Source organism: Ahaetulla prasina, chromosome 10 (genome assembly GCF_028640845.1).
Source record: "Ahaetulla prasina isolate Xishuangbanna chromosome 10, ASM2864084v1, whole genome shotgun sequence".
In the NCBI taxonomy this organism is placed as follows: domain Eukaryota; kingdom Metazoa; phylum Chordata; class Lepidosauria; order Squamata; family Colubridae; genus Ahaetulla; species Ahaetulla prasina.
Window position 1 is genome coordinate 17,651,438 of NC_080548.1, and position 20,353 is coordinate 17,671,790.

The window sequence follows — 20,353 nt, forward strand, 5'->3', positions numbered from 1 at the left end:
TGTACCGCGAGGAGTAAGACCGGAGGTTCGGCTCTTAAAGGGGAAGAGCGGCGTGGCCCCGGCGCTCCACGAGGCGCCAATGGGTCTCCGCCTTCCTTGCCCCCCGCCCCTCGGGGGGGCGTGGGCGGAGCCAGGCAAATACTGACCCTGGGTTGGCCTTCCTCGCACGCCTTTCGGCTCCGTGGCTTAAAGCAACAACCCGGTGGAGGGTGGGGGGGGAAGCCGAGGAGAGCCTGGCTTGGGCAGGTCCTTCGGGCGGTAACCCGGGGCCGGAGATGGCGTTGGGGTTGGCAGCGGGCGGTTCCGGCTGCGGGTTGTCCAGGTCTTGCTGGCTTCGTCCTTTCTTGCGAAACGGGGCTAGCTGAGCCTGTGGTCAACCTTGTGGTCTTGGAACAAAGAAGGAGAGGCGGCGTGGGGCAGGCAGTCCTTCCATGCATTCACGCGGCTCTCGCTAAAAGGCAGAAATCTTGACTTAATGTAAACAGTCTGTAGAGATTCTCGGTCATTCAAGGTCTAATGGATGTTCCATAGGTGCTTTTTATTTTCTTCAGAGGTGGGTTTCAGCAGGTTCTGACCGGTTCTGGAGAACCGGTAGTGGAAATTTTGAGTAGTTGGGAGAACCGGTAAGAAAAATTCTGACTGGCCCTGCCCCACATCTGTTCTCTGCCTCCCGAGTCCTAGTTGATTGGGAGGGAATGGGGATTTTGCAGTATCCTTCCCCTGGAGCGGGGTGGGAATGAAGATTTTACAGTATATTTCCCCTGGAGTGGGGTGGGAATGGGGGTTTTACAGTAGCCTTCCCCTGGAGTGGGGGGGAAAATGGGGATTTTACAGTAGCCTTCCTCTGGAGTGGGGCGGGAATGGGAATTTTGCAGTATCCTTCCCCTGGAGTGGGGTGGGAATGAAGATTTTACAGTATATTTCCCCTGGAGTGGGGAGGGAATGGAGATTTTACAATAGCCTTCCCCTGGACAGGGTGGGAATGGAGATTTTACAGTAGCCTTCCCCTTGTGGGGGGTGGGAATGGAGATTTTACAGTATCTTTCCCCTGGAGGGGGGTAGGAATGGAGATTTTACAGTAGCCTTCCCCTGGAGGGGGGTAGGAATGGAGATTTTACAGTAGTGCTTTTTTTCAAAAGGCAACTGGACTTCTGTTTTTTTCTTCTGAAGACATTTCGCTTCTCATCCAAGAAGCTTCTTCAGCTCTTGACTGGTCCAGTTGCCTCCTGAAAAAAAGCACCTTTGGGACAACCATGACCTGGATGACTGAGAATCTCTACACAGACTTTTAGCTGTGCAGTTTGGGATGAACACATTTTGAATGGTGTGGGAGGATTATGAACGGATTTCCAGAGGGACTGCAAACTACAGAAACCATTAGCGCTACTTAGGTGACCCTGAGGACTGAGATAAACCTCCAAGTACTTCAAAGACCCTCTAAAAGAATGCAAATGACCAGCTGCCTTCAAGGAGTATAAATCCTTCCATTCCTCATCATCCAGTCAGAGGTGAAGAAGCTTCTTGGATGAGAAGCAAAACGTCTTCAAAAGAAAAAAACAAGAGTTGCCTCCTGAAAAAGCACCTTTGGAACTAACTAAATGTAGGTTAGAAATAACTTGACCTCGTGTGAATGCACTTATTTGCTCTTTGGTTTTCCATTTCGGGGTACGGTGAGTTTCAGCCTAAAGTCATGCTGATAAATTGCTGGCCCCCTATAATTGCTATTATTTGCTGTATCCTTTTCGTAGCATGTATTCAATGGAGACCGAGGGGACAGTTCCTTAAGCTGTACATTTGGCTGTGTTCACACAACACATTCATCCTGGTTACTTTATTAACCAATTTAGAGAACAGGGTAAGTTAGAACTGGTGGATGGATAACGTATCATTTTCAACTCACAGGGACTACACAGAGTTAAGGCAAAAAGGATGTAAAGGTAAAAGTTTCCCTCGCACATACGTGCTAGTCGTTCCCGACTCTAGGGGGCGGTGCTCATCTCTATTTCAAAGCCGAAGAGCCAGCACTGTCTGAAGACGTCTCTGTGGTCATGTGGCCAACATGACTCAACGCCAAAGGCGCACAGAACGCTGTTACCTTCCCACCAAAGGCGGCCCCTATTTTTCTACTTGCATTTTTTATGGGCTTTTGAACTGCTAGATTGCCAGAAGCTGAGACAAGTAATGGGAGCTCACCTCATTATGCGGCACTAAGGATTCGAACCACTGAACTGCCGACCTTTCGATCGACAAGCTCAGCGTCTTACCCACTAAACCACCGCATCCCCAAAAAGGATGTATCAACGTTAAAAAGTACATTGTAATACCAAATGTGTATGGCGATTCTCAATCATCCAGGTCATGGATCTTCCAAAGGTGCTTTTTTCCAAAGGCAACTGGACTTTCTTGGGTTTTTGTTTGTTTGTTTTTTTAGAAAACATTTCGGTTCTCATCCAAGAAGCTTCTTCAGTTGTCAGAAAAAGCTGAACTGAAGAAGCTTCTTGGATGGGAACCAATGCCACTACTTTCACTATTAAGTGTACTGTCTGAATAGTTTTGTCTCAACAAACATGCCACCAAAATCCACTTTTATCACTGCAAGCGCTTGAAAAGAGGAGCCTCTTTGCAATGGGAAGAGGACTGACGTGTGAGATTGAAATGTATTTAAATTTACAGCCGCCCACCGCATATATGTGACTGGGCTGTTAACATCGGGATAAAACCATAATTTTTTTAAAAAAATCTTTCAGTTGCATGGAATAGCTGCCAAGAATATTCACAACATTCAAATCAGTCTTGAGATGGGCCCATCCACATGGCCATATTAAACATCGGAAGAGAGTCTGCTTAGGACAGCAGTTCTCAACCTGTGGGTCGTGACCCCATTGGGGGTTGAATGACAATTTGCCAGGGATCGCCTAAAACCATCGGAAATATGGGAAGTATACTTGCGAGTCGAAGAATCACGCTCCAATGGTTGACTCCAGAAGCCAGCTGCAGGCTCTTCAAATCTTTAGCCGAATTCGGCTTCAGGCGCGATGAATTAAAAAAGAGAGAAATCTTTGCTCTGATGTCTCCCTCTCAAGCCAGCTGCAATCACTCCCAATCGCTAGCCTAATCTGGCTTCTGGCGTGATAAACTTAATAGGGGAGGAGTCTCCGCTTTAATGCCTCCGTCCTCAAGGCAATCGCAAGCAGTTCAGATCGCTAGCCAATACGGCTTCAGGCGCGATAAATTCAAAACGAAAATAATTTTATGTTTGGGGTCGCCACATCGTGGGGAATTGTATTAAAGGGGTCGCAGCACTATAAAAGTTGAGAACCACTGGCTTAGGACCAGCATAGATCCAACAAGGTTTCTTCCTTCTGCTACTAAACTCTGACCCAGCTAGGTTTTTACAGTTTTACTTTATCGTGAGTAATCCACATTTGGGCTTGCATAATTGTTACACCGTAAATGATAATTTGAAAACTTACAATGTCTAGCTTCATATAAAATACCATGCTGACTTTAAACAAACTGTATTACGACTTGGTGCAAATGTGTAAACCTAGGCTAAAAGGAACCAGGAATTTAGAGATGATACAGAACAGCTCCTGGGCCCAATTATTTTCTCCGTGAATTTCTCCAAAGCCCTTTTTGCATGCCTTCCTGCAGCCTATATTAGGTCTATCCGTTCCATGACCTTAAATGTGGATGTGGTAAAGGTAAAGGTTCCCCTTGCACATATGTGCTAGTTGTTCCTGACTCTAGGGGGCGGTGCTCATTTCCGTTTCAAAGCTGAAGAGTCAGCGCTGTCAGAAGACATCTCGTGTCATGTGGCCAGCATGACTCAACACCAAAGGCGCACGGAACACTGTTACCTTCCCACCAAAGGTGGTCTCTATTTTTCTACTCACATTTTTTACATGCTTTCGAACTGCTAGGTTGGCAGAAGCTGGGACAAGTAATGGGAGCTCACCCCGTTGCGCGGCACTAGGGATTCGAACTGTTGAACTGCCAACCTTTCGATTGACAAGCTCAGCGTCTTAGCCACTGAGCCACCGCATCCCGCTATGTGGATGTGGATGTACTGATAAACCTCTGGATGATGTGGAATAGCATTAGGAGAACCAGTTTGGGCTAGTGGTTAAGATACCAGACTAGAAATCTGGAGACCCAGATCCAGCCTATGGGCCTTGAGTTTGACACCCCTGCTCTAGAGCAGGGGTCTGCAAACTTGGCTCCTTTAAGACTTGTGGACTTCAAAGCTGGCTGAGGAATTCTGGGAGTTGAAGTCCACAAGTCTTAAAGGAGCCAAGTTTGCAGACCCCTGCCCTAGAACAAAGAAGCAATTTTCCCTGTTAAACCTCATCCAGCAGTTCCATAATTGGAAAAGGGCATTGGATGCCATTGAAAGCAAAACTGTGTGGCCACTTTTAGAAGCAGAGCTTGGAGGGGTCTACAGTGCACATGTGACACACATAAAAAAAATAGGCATGGCTGCCATCTTGACTTTTATTAGCACAAGCTGCCGTTGTGTGTGTGTACATGTTGTTTTGCAAAACCCTGCAAAAGGATTGCTTTTCAATTTAGCCCCAGGCACCAACCTCCAGAAATTAGCCAATTTTGATAACTCTGCTGGTTGCTAAAGATGGTGCAGGAGCAGGCTGGGAATTCTGAGTGTTGTAGTCCACACATCTTCAAAGTTGCCAAGTTTGAGAAACTGATGTTGTAAATAACCTGGGAAACATCGCAGGCTAAAATGGCATTGCTGCCCTCTGCTGGTTATTTATGGATTAGTATATAGAACAGTATTGTCCCAAAGGTGCTTATTCAAGAGGCAATTGGACTACCTGGTTTTCCTTTGAAGATGTTTGTCTTCTCATCCAAGAAGTTTCTTCAGCTCTGACTGGCCTTAAAGCCTATCTAAAAGAATGCAAATGACCAACTGGCTGCAAGGAGTATAAAACCTTCCATTCCTCACCATCCAGTCAGAGCTGAGGAAGCTTCTTCGATGAGAAGTGAAACGTCTTCAAAGAAAAACAAAGAAAGTCCAGTTGCCTCTTGAAAAAGCACCTTTGGGACAACCATGACCTGGATAACTGAGAATTTCCACAGACTGAGAACAGTATTGTTTGCATCAAAAGCAGCAGTCTAATGTCTCTCTGTCTATAATATCTATCTACGGTTATCTATCTGTCTGCCTGTTGTGGCCCACCGGCAGCCAGTGGGGCTGACAGCAGAGTCGGACAGTGAGGATGTTGGGGAGGAACTTGGGACAGTCCTGGGGAAAGCTCGGACGAGGGCTCTGCATCGGAGGCAGAGAGGGAGTTAGACAGCAGTGAGGCAGAGGAACAGCTGGAGCCCGTTCCCAGTGTGCGCATGCGCAGAGCTGCCAGAAGACAAGAACAACTCAGAAAGCAGGGTCGACTTGGGAGTAAAGCCACACCTTGGAAGTAATTGGCCCCTTCCGTAGGAAACAAAAGAGGAGCAAACAGGGAGTGGGCTTTTGCAGGAAACAATTCGTTCGTTCTGTGACTCTCAGGGACTCTGTGCCAAGTTTTGCCTTGTACTGCGTTTGGAAACTAGTTACGTGGCAGCTTGTCAGGCAAGAGAAGGTCTGTGTTGATGAATAGTCCTTTGAAAAACTGTTTGGACAGGCCTTGCTGACTGTGAAATGAAAGGAATTCACAGTCGTTTAAATAAAAGAGGTTTTGCTGGGACAAAGACTCTGCTTCCTGCTTTTTAAGGGAGCCTAGGTCAGAACACTATCTACCAGTTTCTCTCTCTCTCTCTCTCTCTCTCTCTCTCTCTCTCTCTCTCTTCTCTCAAGACAGAACAGGGTATGTTTACATTATTACCCCATCTCTGTTAGCTGTCAGTTGTACCCACACAGATTTAATTGTAGCAAGCTAGACCAGGGGTCTCCAACCTTGGCAACTTTAAGCCTGGAGGACTCCAACTCCCAGAATTCCCCAGCCAGCAAAGCTGGCTGGGGAATTCTGGGAGTTGGAGTCCTCCAGGCTTAAAGTTGCCAAGGTTGGAGACTACTGAGCTAGCCTGTTAACCATTTTTAAGCACAGTTTTATGAGTAAGTCACAATAGAGTGTGTTTCCATCCACCCACAAGGCAAAACCAAACAAAATACTGTATGGCTTTGCAAGAGCACCGGGTCTGAGCTAAGAAATCCAAAGGATTACTGCATTCAAAGAGAATGGAGTGTTGTCCTGAGACTAAGTAACCCAGATATGAAAGACCTAGCTCAACGCATGTGTTAACCGAGCTAAAGTGCTGGTTTGAACTCAGAGGAGTGTAACCTAAGATCCCCGTCACATATGGCCTCCACAGAGCTTGGCCATCGCTTCCCATGACTGCCAAAAGCCGTCACCAAATTGCCATTTTAAAGTGAGAGAAAGGGAAAATCATTAAAAGCATAATCAGGGAAAAATTAAAAAGTTTTAAGTTGTTGTGATGCCTGGTCTATCTGTAATCCAAATATAAATCCACCACAAGAGGAGGATAGCGTGGGGGAAAACCTAAAAAACCAGCAAAGGAGGAAAAAAATGGGGAAAAAAATACACCTTTATCATCCAAATCCACCTCTCGTGTTAGCTTCTTTTCTTCAGGTTCTTTCTACCTTAATCCCAATTGCCTCAGAAAGGTGAAGTAAGAGGACAAAAAAAAAGTGGGGGGGGGAACAATTTAAAAAAAACAACACATAAAAGTTATCCAAATCAACCCAACCTTGGCCACTTGAAGATAGGAGGACTTCAACTCCCAGAATTCCCCAGCCAGAATGCACCAATCCTTCAGACATTATCCAAATTTGACTCCTCTCCCTGGTCCCCAAAATGATGCAAGAAGTGGCTGGGGACTTCTGGGAGTTGAAGTCTACTTATCTTAAAAGTTGCCAGCATTGAGAAACACTGATTTGGACTCACACAGTGACAAGTAAATGGAACTTTCACTTTTGTCCTGTTCTCCCGCTATCTGGCACATCACACCAAAGCCAAAGATAGTTTCCAGCCAATGAAATGCTTCAGCTATGGAATCCCATAATTACTCCATGTATATTCAGATTTCCAGTGCACCTACCATTTATTGGTCTTCCATGAGCTCTCTCAAAAGAGGTTAATCTGTCCCCTTTCTTGGTTCCCCCATTTTTTCAGTACCCGACTAAATATTGTCTTTGATGCCTTTGAAGATTGTCTATTGGGTGTTTTTTTTTAATCAATAATTTATAAGCATCTACTTAGGTTTAGCCTTTGTTTTTAGAATGCTGCTGCTACTGTCTTTATTAAATAATAGATTAGATTAGAAGTTACGTAATTTCAATTTGTTTAATTCTGTTTTTATAATAAATATATCTTTAGCTGTTAAGGCCATTTGCAAGTTAGTTCAGATAAATCAGACCAAAGCAATTCAATGAACCTGAAATAATACAATAAATCAAGATCTTCGTTAAAGATGTATCTCTTCTCGAACTCCAGTTTTTCCAGGACGCTGTAGGTAATAAGAAATAAATTACATTCGTTGAGAAGTTTATATAATCTTAAACGGATCCACAGACTAATACATTTAATAATCTAATTTCATTCAATGAAATAATCTAAATGACCTCACTTGTAAATAGCTACAGAAATATATTTCCTAATATCAAGTCGCCATGATTTGAGTTCTCCAGGAAAGCTCCAACTAAACGAGATACCCATTTTTGAGTAATCCTATTTTAAAGTCAGTTAAGCTGGTTGCACTAGGTCTAGATGCCACCTAATTAAAGAGGAGTGAAAATTTCAGATGAGATCATTGAAAAAATGCCTTCAATAACTTACATGTAAGTTGATGCCCATGAACCAGGATGTGACTTGGGAACCTCTCCCAAATTGATGATTTTAAGAAAGAAAATCAACCTTATTTGAACAATATTCTTAATAGAATAGAATTCTTTATTGGCCAGGTGTGATTGGACACACAAGGAATTTGTCTTTGATGCATAGGCTCTCAGTGTACATAAAAACAAAAGATACATTCATCCCGAATCAAAAAGTACAACACTTAATGATAGGGTACAAATAATCAAATCATACTAGGAAATCTAGCTGTTGACTTACTGTGTTGATGTTTGCATAACATCATGAATCATGAACTTCGCTGGAAATCCTGTGTTAACATAAGTCATAAACCCAGCCAAGATTAAAATTAACCAGGCTTCACATATGGACAAATAAAATTGTTAGGACTTTGATCATATTTGCAAAGATATCTTGGTTGTTGGGAACTTTAGTGATGTGCTGACTAAGGACCGCAATGGAGCCCCCAATTTCTGTTGCTAAGTGATAACAGTTGTTACAAGTGAGTCTTGCCCCATTTTGCAACCTTTCTTGCCCCAGTTGTTAAGTGAATCACTGCAGTGGATAAATTAGCAACCCGGTTGTTAAGTGAATCTGGCTTCCCCATTGACTTTGCTCATCAGAAGATTGCAAAAGGGGATTAAGTGACCCCAGGATACTGCAACCGTCATAAATATGAATCCTTTGCCAAGCATCTGAAGTTTGATCGTGTGACCAGGGGGATGCAACAATGGTCATAAGTGTGAAAAATAGTCATAAGTCACTTTTCTCAGCACCACTGAAACTTTGAATGGTCATTAAACAAACTGTTGTAAGGCAAGGACTGCCTGTATCTACAGGCACATACTGTACGCAGACACACCAATGTACACAACTAAGTATAAAGCTTTTAAGCTTTTAAGTCAATGTCTAAATTATAACAGAACAAAGCTATTTGTTGTTTCCATTTCTTGGTTTCTGACACATAGACTTCAATAAGCTGAGCCTGAATTGGCCCTGCCAGTTCCATGCTAATATCAATACTGGCAGGCAAAGTTGCCAAAAATTGTAAAAGTGAGAAAATACCTTTGCAAAACGAAATAATTAGGAAAATAATGGAATGTGCTGAAATGAGTAAATTGACATTTGAAATAAGAGAACAGGAAGAAAAGCAATACTATAAGATATGGGATATATTTTATCAATGGCTAGAAGGGAAGAGATATTAGTAAAGATTGGAGAAAAAATACTATTAACTGAAATATTAATATGAATGGTGTAGAACGATAGAATTAATGATGTTACCAGATAAAATGTTCACCAGCGGATATGCATATGGAATGAGAAAAATAAAGGTTATAGCCATTGGTTAATTTAAAGTTCTGGATACAAGAGGGTGACGATATAAATTTAGATAAATTAAGGATATTTGTAAATTGTGAAGGCACAAGAGATTTGTAACCACCCCGCCGATACACAATATTGGGATTGGAAATGTTTTCATGTTTGTGTCTTGTTTTAAAAGAAAATTTAAAAAAATGTATATAAAAAAAAGTACTGGCAGGCAAAGAAATTCCCACATGTTTTTTTCTAGAAGCTCTTGTTCAGTTAGGTGGAAGAGAATCTAACTATCTATGGAAGAGAAATTTCTCAAAAAACTAAAGATAATTTTTTGAGCAATCCTCAATCATGGATGAATCTTAGATTTAACTAGATACAAGGGATGTGGTGGCTCAGTGGCTAAGGCGCTGAGCTTGTCGAGCGAAAGGTCGGCAGCTCAGCGGTTCGAATCCCTAGTGCTGCTGCGTAACGGGGTGAGCTCCCGTTACTTGTCCCAGCTTTTGCCAACCTAGCAGTTTGAAAGCACGTAAAAAATGCAAGTAGAAAAATAGGGGCCACCTTTGGTGGGAAGGTAACAGCGTTCCCTGTGCCTTTGGCTTTGAGTCATGCCGGCCACATGACCACGGAGACGTCTTCAGACAGCGCTGGCTCTTCGGCTTTGAAACGGAGATGAGCACTGCCCCCTAGAGCTGGGAACGACTAGCACATATGTGCGAGGGGAACCTTTACCTTTTAACAAGCTATTAGGTGATCTTTAACAAGCTATTAGGTGATCCTATTCTGTTTAGATAAAATATTAATATTATTTTCCATTTGCAGGGAATTTGGAAACTGAACATGATTATGCCCAATAGCACGAGTAAAGATTCTGGAAAATCAGACCATTGTTCAAGCTAGAGTTGTTGGTCTGCCTCTGTAGCAGCTGATTTCCATGGTTTGCCTAAAGCAGGTCAATAGAGACCTTGAACTGCATCTGTAGAACACCTTGCAATTTGTTAAGAGTTAACTTTGGTGAGTGGTTTTGCATATTATGCAAATTTAGGCCTTTGATGAGCTTGGGCTTCATGCTTGACTGTGACTATGAAAATGGGAAGGTTGGATCAATCCCATCATTGGTATGTCATGCAAACACAGTCATGTCCTACCTGAACATGGCTATTGTACAGAAGTTAGTACAATGCCTAGGATCTTTGTGTGTGTGTGTAGTGTATGTGTGTGTATATGTGTGTATGTATACACACACATACATTCAGGTAAGAGAAAGCTAAAGCACCACGGACTGGTCCTTTGCTGTTTCCAGGCAAACATGGCTATTGTACAGAAGTCAGTATAATGGCTAGGATCTTTGTGTGTGTGTGTAGTGTATGTGTGTGTATATGTGTGTATGTATACACACACATACATTCAGGTAAGAGAAAGCTAAAGCACCACGGACTGGTCCTTTGCTGTTTCCAGGGTGGCCCCGCGGGCAAGATCTAAGTACCCCCAGGGCCAGATCTGACCTGCGGGCCTTGAGTTTGACACCCCTGGCCTAGAGCAAACGGTCTCTGAGCCTTCAAAATGTCGCTGTACTACAATTCCCAGCATCCTTCATTGTCAGCCCTGCAGGGATGTTCAGTGCTGATTTCTCCAGCTGTGTTTTAAAGCTTTACCTGGGTCACTCAGTGCTTCTGGTCTGGATTGCTTCTTAGCTGGTGGGGAGCGAGAAGAGAGGGAAAAACAGAAAAGACAAATCATTTGACCACTCTGACTTTGAATGACATTACATTTTATATAAATGTCCGGAGACTTACCGTTTCTTGTCTTCACTACTTCCAGACTGGAGGGGGCGGGGCGGGAATCAGAAAGTACAACGTTAGTGGGAAATAGGATTTTAGGTAGCATCAACTATGTTTGCGGTACCCTTCTAACATCTTACCGTGCTGCCTGGATACTTCTGGATTTGATCTGTAGAATCTCTAGAGGGAGGAGGCTAGAGAGTGAAGAAAGAACAGAAATTTGTGGCCAATTCTGACTTGGAATAAAATCAATATATTTCCTACAGAGAGCCAGTTTGCTATAGTGGTTAGTGGTCAGGCTAGAAACAGTAGGGGCGGGGGGGACTGTGAGTTCTAGGCCTACTTTAGGCACAAAGTGTTGTGGCCCACTGGCAGCAGATTCAGACAGTGAGGAGGTTGGGGAGGAACATGGGCCAGTCCTGGAGTCTGGGGAAGGCTCGAACAAAGGTTCTGCATCAGAGGCAGAGAGGGGGCCAGGGCCGTCTGCCAGTTATCAGCTGCCTTCGGAGTCAGACATCAGCGGGGCAGAAGAACAGCTGGAGCCTGTTCCCAGTGTGCCCATGCGCAGAGTTGCCAGATGAAGGGAACAGCTAAAGAACAAGGGTCGACTCAGGAGTAAAGCCACAGGTGGACAATAAATGGCTCCTCCCAGAGGGAATAAAAGACGAGCGAAAGGGGAGTGGAGTTTGCAGGAGACAATTAAGTTCGCTTAATTGGTTGTGACTCTCAGAGACTCCTTGCCAAGTTTTAAAGATATCGGCCTGGCAGCTCTCCAAGCCAGATAAGGTCTGTGACTGTAAATTCTCCCTTGAAAGATTTTGCTGAAGGTGAACTAGAGGAATTCTCAGTAACTTAATAAAAAGGGGTTTTTGTCAGGACAAGGAGTCTGCTTCATGCTTTTGGGAAGCCTAGGTCAGAACACACAAAGCCCAATCCAGGTGTAGTGACTCACCGCGCTCGTTCCATTGTTTATTCCAGAATCTGTTTCAGTCTAAAGAAGGACAGACAAAAGAAGACAATACAAATCAGGTGATGGTTCTGACCTGGAGGACAATCAGGGGTATCCAATCTTGGGGACTTTTTAAGACTTGTGCACTTCCAATTCCCACAGTTCCCCAGACTGCTAATGACCAGATGATTGCAAGGAAGTACAATCCTTCTATCACCCCCCTGACTATCCTGTCAGTATCTATCCTTCCATTTCCCCCCACCCCCCACCATCCAATTATAACTGATGAAGCTTCTTGGATAAGAAGGGAAACATCTTCCTCATATTTCTCAATTAAAAAAAAACCCCAGTCTAGTTGCCTTTTGAGAGAAGAAAAAAAGCACCTTTCAGACAACTATGATCTGGATTATTGAGAAGCTCCATACACCAGGAATGTCAAACTCAAGGTCCAAGGACCAGATATTGCCCACAGAGTGCTTAGATCTGGCTGGCAGGGCTGCCATGGAAACAGCAAAGGACTGGCCAGCGGTGCCTCTGCTAGCGAAAATAGGCTCCTGAGCTCCGTTTTCAGCTGCGACAGCTTCCTGCAACCCTCTAAGGTTGCAGGAAGCTGTCGCAGCCGAAAACGGAGCTCAGGAGCCTATTTTCACTGGTAGAGCACTCGGTCCACCACAGGCTGCCCCCCGACACATGTGACGTCAAGCTGGCCATACCCATCATAGCCACACCCACCATGCCCCCCCCAAGGTCAAACACAACCATGATGTGGCCCTCAATGAAATCGAGTTTGACAACTCCTGCCGTAGACCATTGGAAGAAGACGTCTGAAAGAAGTATGGGCAGCTTGTAGCCTACAGGTGAATCTTAAATCCACCCATCTCCCAGAGCCTTCAAGACAACCTAGAGATGGCAGTGCTGAAATTTAACGGCTCAGTTTTAAACATGAATATGGATATGCCTTGGTTTTAGGGATTACTTGTAAAATGGCAAAAATCACCCACAAACCCCTGCTTCCACACAGCCACAAAGGTGGCCCCCGTGTCTGATGACTACCTCCTAATGTCAGAGGATGTAAACGCTGCGATAGCGCAGTGGTTAGAATGCAGTATTGCAGGCTAATTCTGCCGACTGCTAGAGGTTTGATCCTGATACAGTCCCGGTACAAGGTTGACTCAGCCTTCCATCCTTCCGAGGTGGGTAAAATGAGGACCCACATTGTTGGGGGGCAATAGGCTGACTTTATAAACCGCTTAGAGAGGGCTGTAAAGCATTGTGAAGCGGTATATAAGTCTAAGGGCTTTTGCTAATGGTATGTTCTGCAATGTTTACAGAAAAAAATGAGTCCCCATTTTTTAAAAAAAACAACAACACTCCTCTTTAGTTCTCTCATACAATCTTACCAAGTCTGACTGCAGGGTGGTATCTCTGTGAGTAATTCCTCCAGGCTAGCAGAGAGAAAGATGAGGGAAAATAGTGAGTAGGGAAACTGAGTTGTCGGAGAATACCTGTCGCACTCTAATCATGTTACAGTTTCTCTTTGTCAACGCTTTCACTACCTCAGGTGTGGAAGAGAGAACTGCGATTATGACCAATAATTGGAGATGGGTCCTTGGTTTTCTCTGAGCTTGGTTGCTGCAAATGTTTCTATTACTTTTTAGGTGTTTTATTACTAAACTGTTCTGGGTCAGAACAGTTTAGTAATAAAACACCTAAAAAGTAATAGAAACATGACAAACATAACATAACATAACATAACAACAGAGTTGGAAGGGACCTTGGAGGCCTTCTAGTCCAACCCCCTGCCCAGGCAGGAACCCTACACCATCTCAGTCAGATGGTTATCCAACATTTTCTTAAAAATTTCCAGTGTTGGAGCATTCACAACTTCTGCAGGCGTTCCACTTATTAATTGTTCTAACTGTCAGGAAATTTCTCCTTAGTTCTAAGTTGCTTCTTTCTTTGATCAGTTTCCACCCATTGCTTCTTGTTCTACCCTCAGGTGCTTTGGAGAACAGCCCGACTCCCTCTTCTTTGTGGCAACCCCTGAGATATTGGAACACTGCTATCATGTCTCCCCTAGTCCTTCTTTTCATTAAACTAGACATACCCAGTTCCTGCAACCGTTCTTCATATGTTCCCTCGGAAGTGAACTCAAAAATTCCTTTATTAGGAGCGCCAGCATCCCAGGCAAAAAATTTCTCTCTTAGGCTGACAAGTCCATCTGGCTGGAAGATGAATAGTTGTCTGCCACATCTATTTGTCTCCACCCCCTGCCTTTTGTCCCCAGGGCTAGGGTGGGGCTTCGTTAGCAGTGGTGGCTCTTCCTTCCCATGGATCAGCTCATGGATTTCCACTGCTCTCCTCTCCTCTGCCTTTTGCTGAGTGCCAAAGCGTTGTTGCTTTCAAATTGTGGCATTGGAGAAGACTCTTGGAGAGTCCCTGGGACTGCAAGGAGATCAAACCAGTCAATGCTAAAGGAAATCAATCATGACTGTTATTTGGAAGATGTTGTGGTCCGCCAGCAGCCTGCGGAGCTGGCAACCGAGTCGGACGGTGATGAGGCTGAGGAAGAACATGAGCCAGTCCTGGAGGCTGGGGAAGGCCCGGATGAGGGCTCTGCATCAGAGGCAGAGGTGGGAGCCAGGGCCATCTGGGAGTAATGTGTGGACTTCAGAGCCTCCAGAAGCTGACAGTAGTGGGGCAGAGGAATAGAAGGAGCCTGTTCCTAATGCACACATGAGAAGAGCTGCCAGAAGGCAAGAGCAGCTAAAACAAAGAGGATGACTCAGGAGTAGGGCCAAGAGATGAGTGGCCCCTCCCATAAGGCTTAAAAGACCAGCAACAGTGTTTGGGCTCTTTGCCGGAAAACAACGTTGATAGCCTTGTCTTGCTGTATTTATTTTTGTCGGTGTCTTCTGCTTTTGAACTTTTGCCAAGAAAAGCCTTTGGCAGTTTGCCTAATTAGACCAAGGTTGGTGATAAGGCTGAAGAATTGTGTTAGGAAGAATTTGTTTTGATTTAGTTTGGACTACGCTGAGAATGAGTTAATTCTCAGCTGTTCTAATAAAGTTTGTTTGTTTTTAAACTGACTGAGCTTACTACTACCTACATGGGCCTGGGTCACAACAGAAGGACAGATACAGAACCTCAAATATTCTGGCCACCAAATGAGAAGAGAGAATTCACTGGAAAAGATCCTGATGTTGGGAAAGATTGAAGGCAAAAGAAGAAGGGGATGGCAGAGGATGAGATGGTTAAGATAGCATCATCGATGCAACAAACGTGGATTCGAGCAAACTCCGGCAGACAGTAGAGGACAAAAGGGGACCTGGTGTGCTATGGCCCATGAGGTCATGAAGAGTTGGACACAACTTATAAAGATTGAACAATAAAGATTTTGTATGTGTGTGGATATGCACAGTACCTACGGATGGACATATATACGCCCAGATATATTGCTATTATCTCCTTACCAAAGTTATTCGACGAATCTGAAACTTTTCTGGTTGGCTTCCTGATTGCTACAAAACAAAGAAAAAAGATCAAACATCGCAATAGAACCACAGGTAGTCCTCGACATACAAACATTCATTTAGCAGCCATTCAAAGTTACGCTAGCATTGACAAAAGTGCTATTCCAGCTGGTCCTCACCCTTAGAAACATCGCAGAATCCCCACGGCCACCTGATGAAAATTTGGCCCACTTGGCAACCAGCAGTTCAAATGTCCCAGGGTTGTGTGAATGCCATTTGCAACCTTCCCAGTTGGCTTGGGACAAATGAAGTCCATGGGGAAGCTGAGTTCATCTTAACAACCGCATAATTCATGTAACAACGGCTATTATTAGCTTGCGCCAAAGGTAGGTCATAAAATAAGGGACAACTCACTTAATGACCCTGTTGCTTAGCAATATAAATTCTGGTCCCGGCCTTTTGGATAAGAATTTGGTGGATTATTCAAAATGTACTGAAGAAGAAGATAAAGTTCCTGCCACAATTTTTCCTTTTGGGAATTATAACGGATTGTACAGGGATTGAGTCTAAACTGATTCTGAATTTAATAACAGCAGCAAGACTGTTGATTGGACAATACTGGAAGAAAGAAGAGATACCTACAATAGAAGAATGGATACTGAAAGTCATTAATTTGGCTGAGATGGCTAAAATCTCAGCTTTTTTAAAAGACAATACGCAGGAAAGATATTTAATTGAATGGAAAAAATGGATTGATTATCTACAAAACAGATTTCAGATTAAGAAATATCAGATTGCCTTTGAATAATTAGGAAGTTATTTTATGTAATGGGGAGGGGGTTGGGAGATGAAAAGCTTTGGATGAGGTCAATTGGATTGGAAGGGAAAATTTTATTCTATGTTTGGTTTATGTATAACAATACCTTGTGATTGACCCGGGAAGCCGGGGGGGGGAAGGGAGGGGGGAAGGGGGTTTTCTGGGAGGGAGGGGGAAAAAAAGGGGGGGAAATGTTTTTGTTTTTTTTAAACTTTTTCAATAAAAAAAAAAAAATTCTGGTCCCAATTGTGGGTCGTACGTTGAGGACTACCTGCATAGCTGTGTTAAAATTTGTGTAGTGGCCAACTTGCTATACTTAAGTTTTAATCTTGGGTACATTTTTAGTGTGTTAACGCACTGTGCGGACCAATAAAGCAAGTTTCAAACTGAGTTAAGTGCGCTCTATAAATTCAGATATTAAGAGTAGAAAGAGGAGAGAAAAAGAGAAAAGGATGTTCAAATCCAAGTGTCTATGGTTATGTCGTTATCAAGAAAGCATCCTCCATATTGTAGAACTCCATTACCCATATCCTCCATACCACCATTTTTTTAAAATTTGCATTTATATCCCGCCCTTCTCCGAAGACTCAGGGCGGCTTACACTATGTTAGCAATAGTCTTCATCCTATTTGTATATTTATATACAAAGTCAACTTATTGCCCCCAACAATCTGGGTCCTCATTTTACCTACCTTATAAAGGGATGGAAGGCTGAGTCAACCTTGGGCCTGGTGGGACTAGAACCTGCAGTAATTGCAGGCAGCTGTGTTAATAACAGACTGTCTTTACCAGTCTGAGCCACAGAGGCCCTTTTATCCATATCCATAGAACTAAGGAAGTTGGGACTTATCATCCAACACATCTAAGAACATACCGGCTTGGGATGGCAGACGCAAAGTAGAAATTTTCTCCTTTGCTCCTCCTTCTCTGTCCACTGTATACAGTGGTACCTTGGTACCCAACTGCTTTGAAACTCATCAAATTTGATACTGCGTTTTGACACCAAAATGTTGTCCCACTACTCATTCTTCATTTGGTACTCGACACATAAGCTAAAACTTGACAGAGGCAACTGCCTTGTCACTCAATACATTATGCCTTATGGGAAAAATTTGTTTTGGTACAAATCATTTGAATACCGAATGAATACGAAATTGTTTTTGGTATTCATGACACTTCCCAGAACCAATTAGTTTAGTTTACTTTACTTGTCATGGTACAATGAAATTAAATGCCGTCTTCAGTGTACATTATAACTATAAAAATAAAACACAAACATAAATCCTTTTACATTCTATATAATTGAAATTGAAAACCCGATATTGCCCTATACCATAGAATTCAATATGGTTACTGCCCTGGGATAGAAGCTGCTTTTCAGCCTATTTGTCCAGATGGTAATAGTTCAAAAAAAGGGTGCCCAGGATGAGATGGATCTTTAAGAATGTTTTGAACTTTCTTAAGGCAGCGGGAGCTATAAAGCTCTTCCAAAGGGGGGAGAGGACAACCAATGATCCTCTGGGCAATGACATTGACCCTCTGGAGTGCTGTCCTATCTGCCACTGTGCAGTTGGCAAATCATACACAAGTGCAATAAGTTAAAACACTCTCTATGTTGCAGCGGTAGAAGGTCACCAGCAGTTTTTCATTCAGTTGCTGTTTCCTGAGAAATTTCAGATAGTATAATCTCTGCTGGGCCCTTTTGACCAGTGCTGCAATGTGAGCGCCTCAGGTCAGCTCCTCTTTTATGATAACACCCAGAAACTTAAAACTGGCCACTTGCTCCACTCGGTCTCCATTGATAAGCAAGGGCTGGATGTCTGATCTGTTCCTTCTATAGTCCACTATGAGCTCCTTGGTCTTATTGGTGTTAAGGACCAAGTTATTGTCTCCACACCATGAAAGCAACACTCAGTGTTCTCAAGTTGGAGTCAAGGAAACTCAACAAGTTGAAAAATCCTTGCGCCAACATGAACATGCATGGAACATCTATTTTGGGAGACTATATTATTTCCTCTGAATCTAAGCATGGTACAGTTCTCCCCCACAATGACTGAAAGAAGAGCCACCCCATGAAACTCTTACCAAGCTCTTCAGTTGTTTGTCGAATCTTGCTGGCTAAAGGAAGAAACAGTGAAAAGGAAGTTGACGAGTGGCAAAGAAGAATGGTACAAATGAGACTTTTCTAGAAGGGCTGGCTTTAATCCAGGGCTTGGATACTACTTCCTATTTCCTCTCTTTCCTAGGTTTACATGCACACTTTCTAAAATCCTCCTTCGATCCATCCATCCATAGCAATAGCTATAGCACTTAGACTTATATACTGTAGTGCTTTTACAGCCCTCTCTAAGCGGTTTACAGAGTCAGCCTATTGCCCCCAACAATCCAACCTTGGAAGGGTGGAAGGCTGAGTCAACCTTGAGCTGGTGAGATTCGATCTACTGAACTGCAGCTAGCAGTCAGCTGAAGTAGCCTGCAGTATTGCACTCTAACCACTGCGCCACCTCAGCTCTAGTCCATCCCTCCCTCCCTCCCTCCCTCCCTCCTTTCATTTTAAAAAGTACATGTCTCACATTTGTATGTTGTGACTCCAAGTGACTTAACTAAGTCTAAAATTCAGTCAAAAATAGCAGCAGCAACCAACCAAACATCCATTCATTTTTTGGGGGAGAAGGAATGGCAAAACCTGGGGGAGGGATGGAAAAGAGGGCTTAGCCTAGAATCCCTATGTAGCCACAAACAAACGAAGCTCAACCCCCCCTTACCTAACTCTAACCAAATGCTGACTGTTAGTTGAGAAGATTCTTGAACATAGGCCTTAAAGCAATAAATCAGATTCATTGAATCTTCATTCTTTCGCGCCCGACATTTATCCATTGTCTGCCTTCAGATGTAGAAAAATGGACAGTTTCTAATCCGTCTTGTCACTATGTTTTATTGGGCTTTTTGCTGACCAATAGGAGAAAAGCAGAAATAGCCCAAAAGTCAGTCCAATATTCTTACCAAAGTTTGTCGGCGGCCTGATGTTTCAGATTCATCCAGCTGCAAGGCAGGAAAACCAGAGAACACAAGATATGAGGACTTAATGTGAATGTATTATCCTTTCCCCTTTCAGTTCTAATGCTCTCCAGGTACAGCTTCATGAACAGGACCTGGATGAGACCTTATGCTCACTAGGCATGTACAGAGTCTCAAGAGTCCCATCTCCTTTTGCAACCCACAAAAGCTCCTTCTGACCATAGTCGTTCATCATTCCCACCATTTTCAGGCAGAAAATACTACATCTGTAACACAAGCGCTGCATTGCATTCAATATAGTTTTAAAAAGAGGGGGGGAATATTCCCCCTCATCCCCCCCAAAAAAAACCCTACAAGTGTGTTATTCATTTTGAATTATTTCCTCACCCTTTGTGGGCCTTGCCACAGGCATCCTGTAAAAGCCAACATATGAACTTCATAGTAGAATAACAGAGTTGGAAGGGACCTTGGAGGTCTTCTAGTCCAACCCCCTGATTAAGCAGGATACCCTACACCACTTCAGACAAATGGTTGTCCAAGCTCTTCTTTAAAACCTCCAGTGTTGGAGCACCCACAACTTCTGGAGGCCAGTTGTTCCACTGATCAATTGTTCCAACTGTCAAGAAATTTCTCCTTAGTCCTAAGTTGCTTTTCTCCTTGATTAGTTTCCACCTATTGCTTCTTGTCCTGCCCTCAGGTGCTTTGGAGAATAGCTTGACCCTCTCTCTACTGACCACTTAAGTATGAAGTAAGGTCCACGGAAGTCAATTTGTGACATACCCAGTTCTAGCAATCATTCTTTATCTGTTTTAGCCTTCAGTCCCCTAATCATGTTTGTTGCTCTTCTCTGCATTCTTTCTAGAGCAGGGGTCACCAACTGGTGGTTCGCGAGAAAAATCTGGTCATCCGCAGAAAAAGTATTTGCATTTTTTATATTGCACTAAATCAGGGGTCCTCAAACTACGGACCAGATACATGCAATGAATGTTTGTGTTGCTGCAGACAGTGTCCCCCTTCGGAGTCTTCTTGTGCAGGTTGGGGGGGGGAATTCCCACTTGGGGTCTGCTTCAGCCTCCTGGTGTGGGGCTTTGGGTGAAGGCTGGAGGGAAGCGCCACTGGTGGCAAAGAGCCGGAGGGACTTGTTCCATTGGGACTGCATCATGGCCTGG

At 43.7% G+C, this 20,353-nt stretch overlaps 1 protein-coding gene across 1 annotated transcript in view; it reads right to left on the bottom strand.

Moving 5' to 3' along the window:
• The window catches only part of CATSPER4 (cation channel sperm associated 4), a 38,403-nt gene that overhangs the window by 305 nt on the left and 17,745 nt on the right, over nucleotides 1-20,353 (bottom strand). Inside the window, exons 12-14 of the mRNA XM_058195920.1 lie at nucleotides 19,170-19,208; nucleotides 11,068-11,121; nucleotides 10,943-10,968 (exon numbers count right to left, since the gene is read on the bottom strand). Coding sequence (XP_058051903.1) covers nucleotides 10,943-10,968; nucleotides 11,068-11,121; nucleotides 19,170-19,208 — 119 coding nt within the window. The remainder of the gene's footprint in view (nucleotides 1-10,942; nucleotides 10,969-11,067; nucleotides 11,122-19,169; nucleotides 19,209-20,353) is intronic.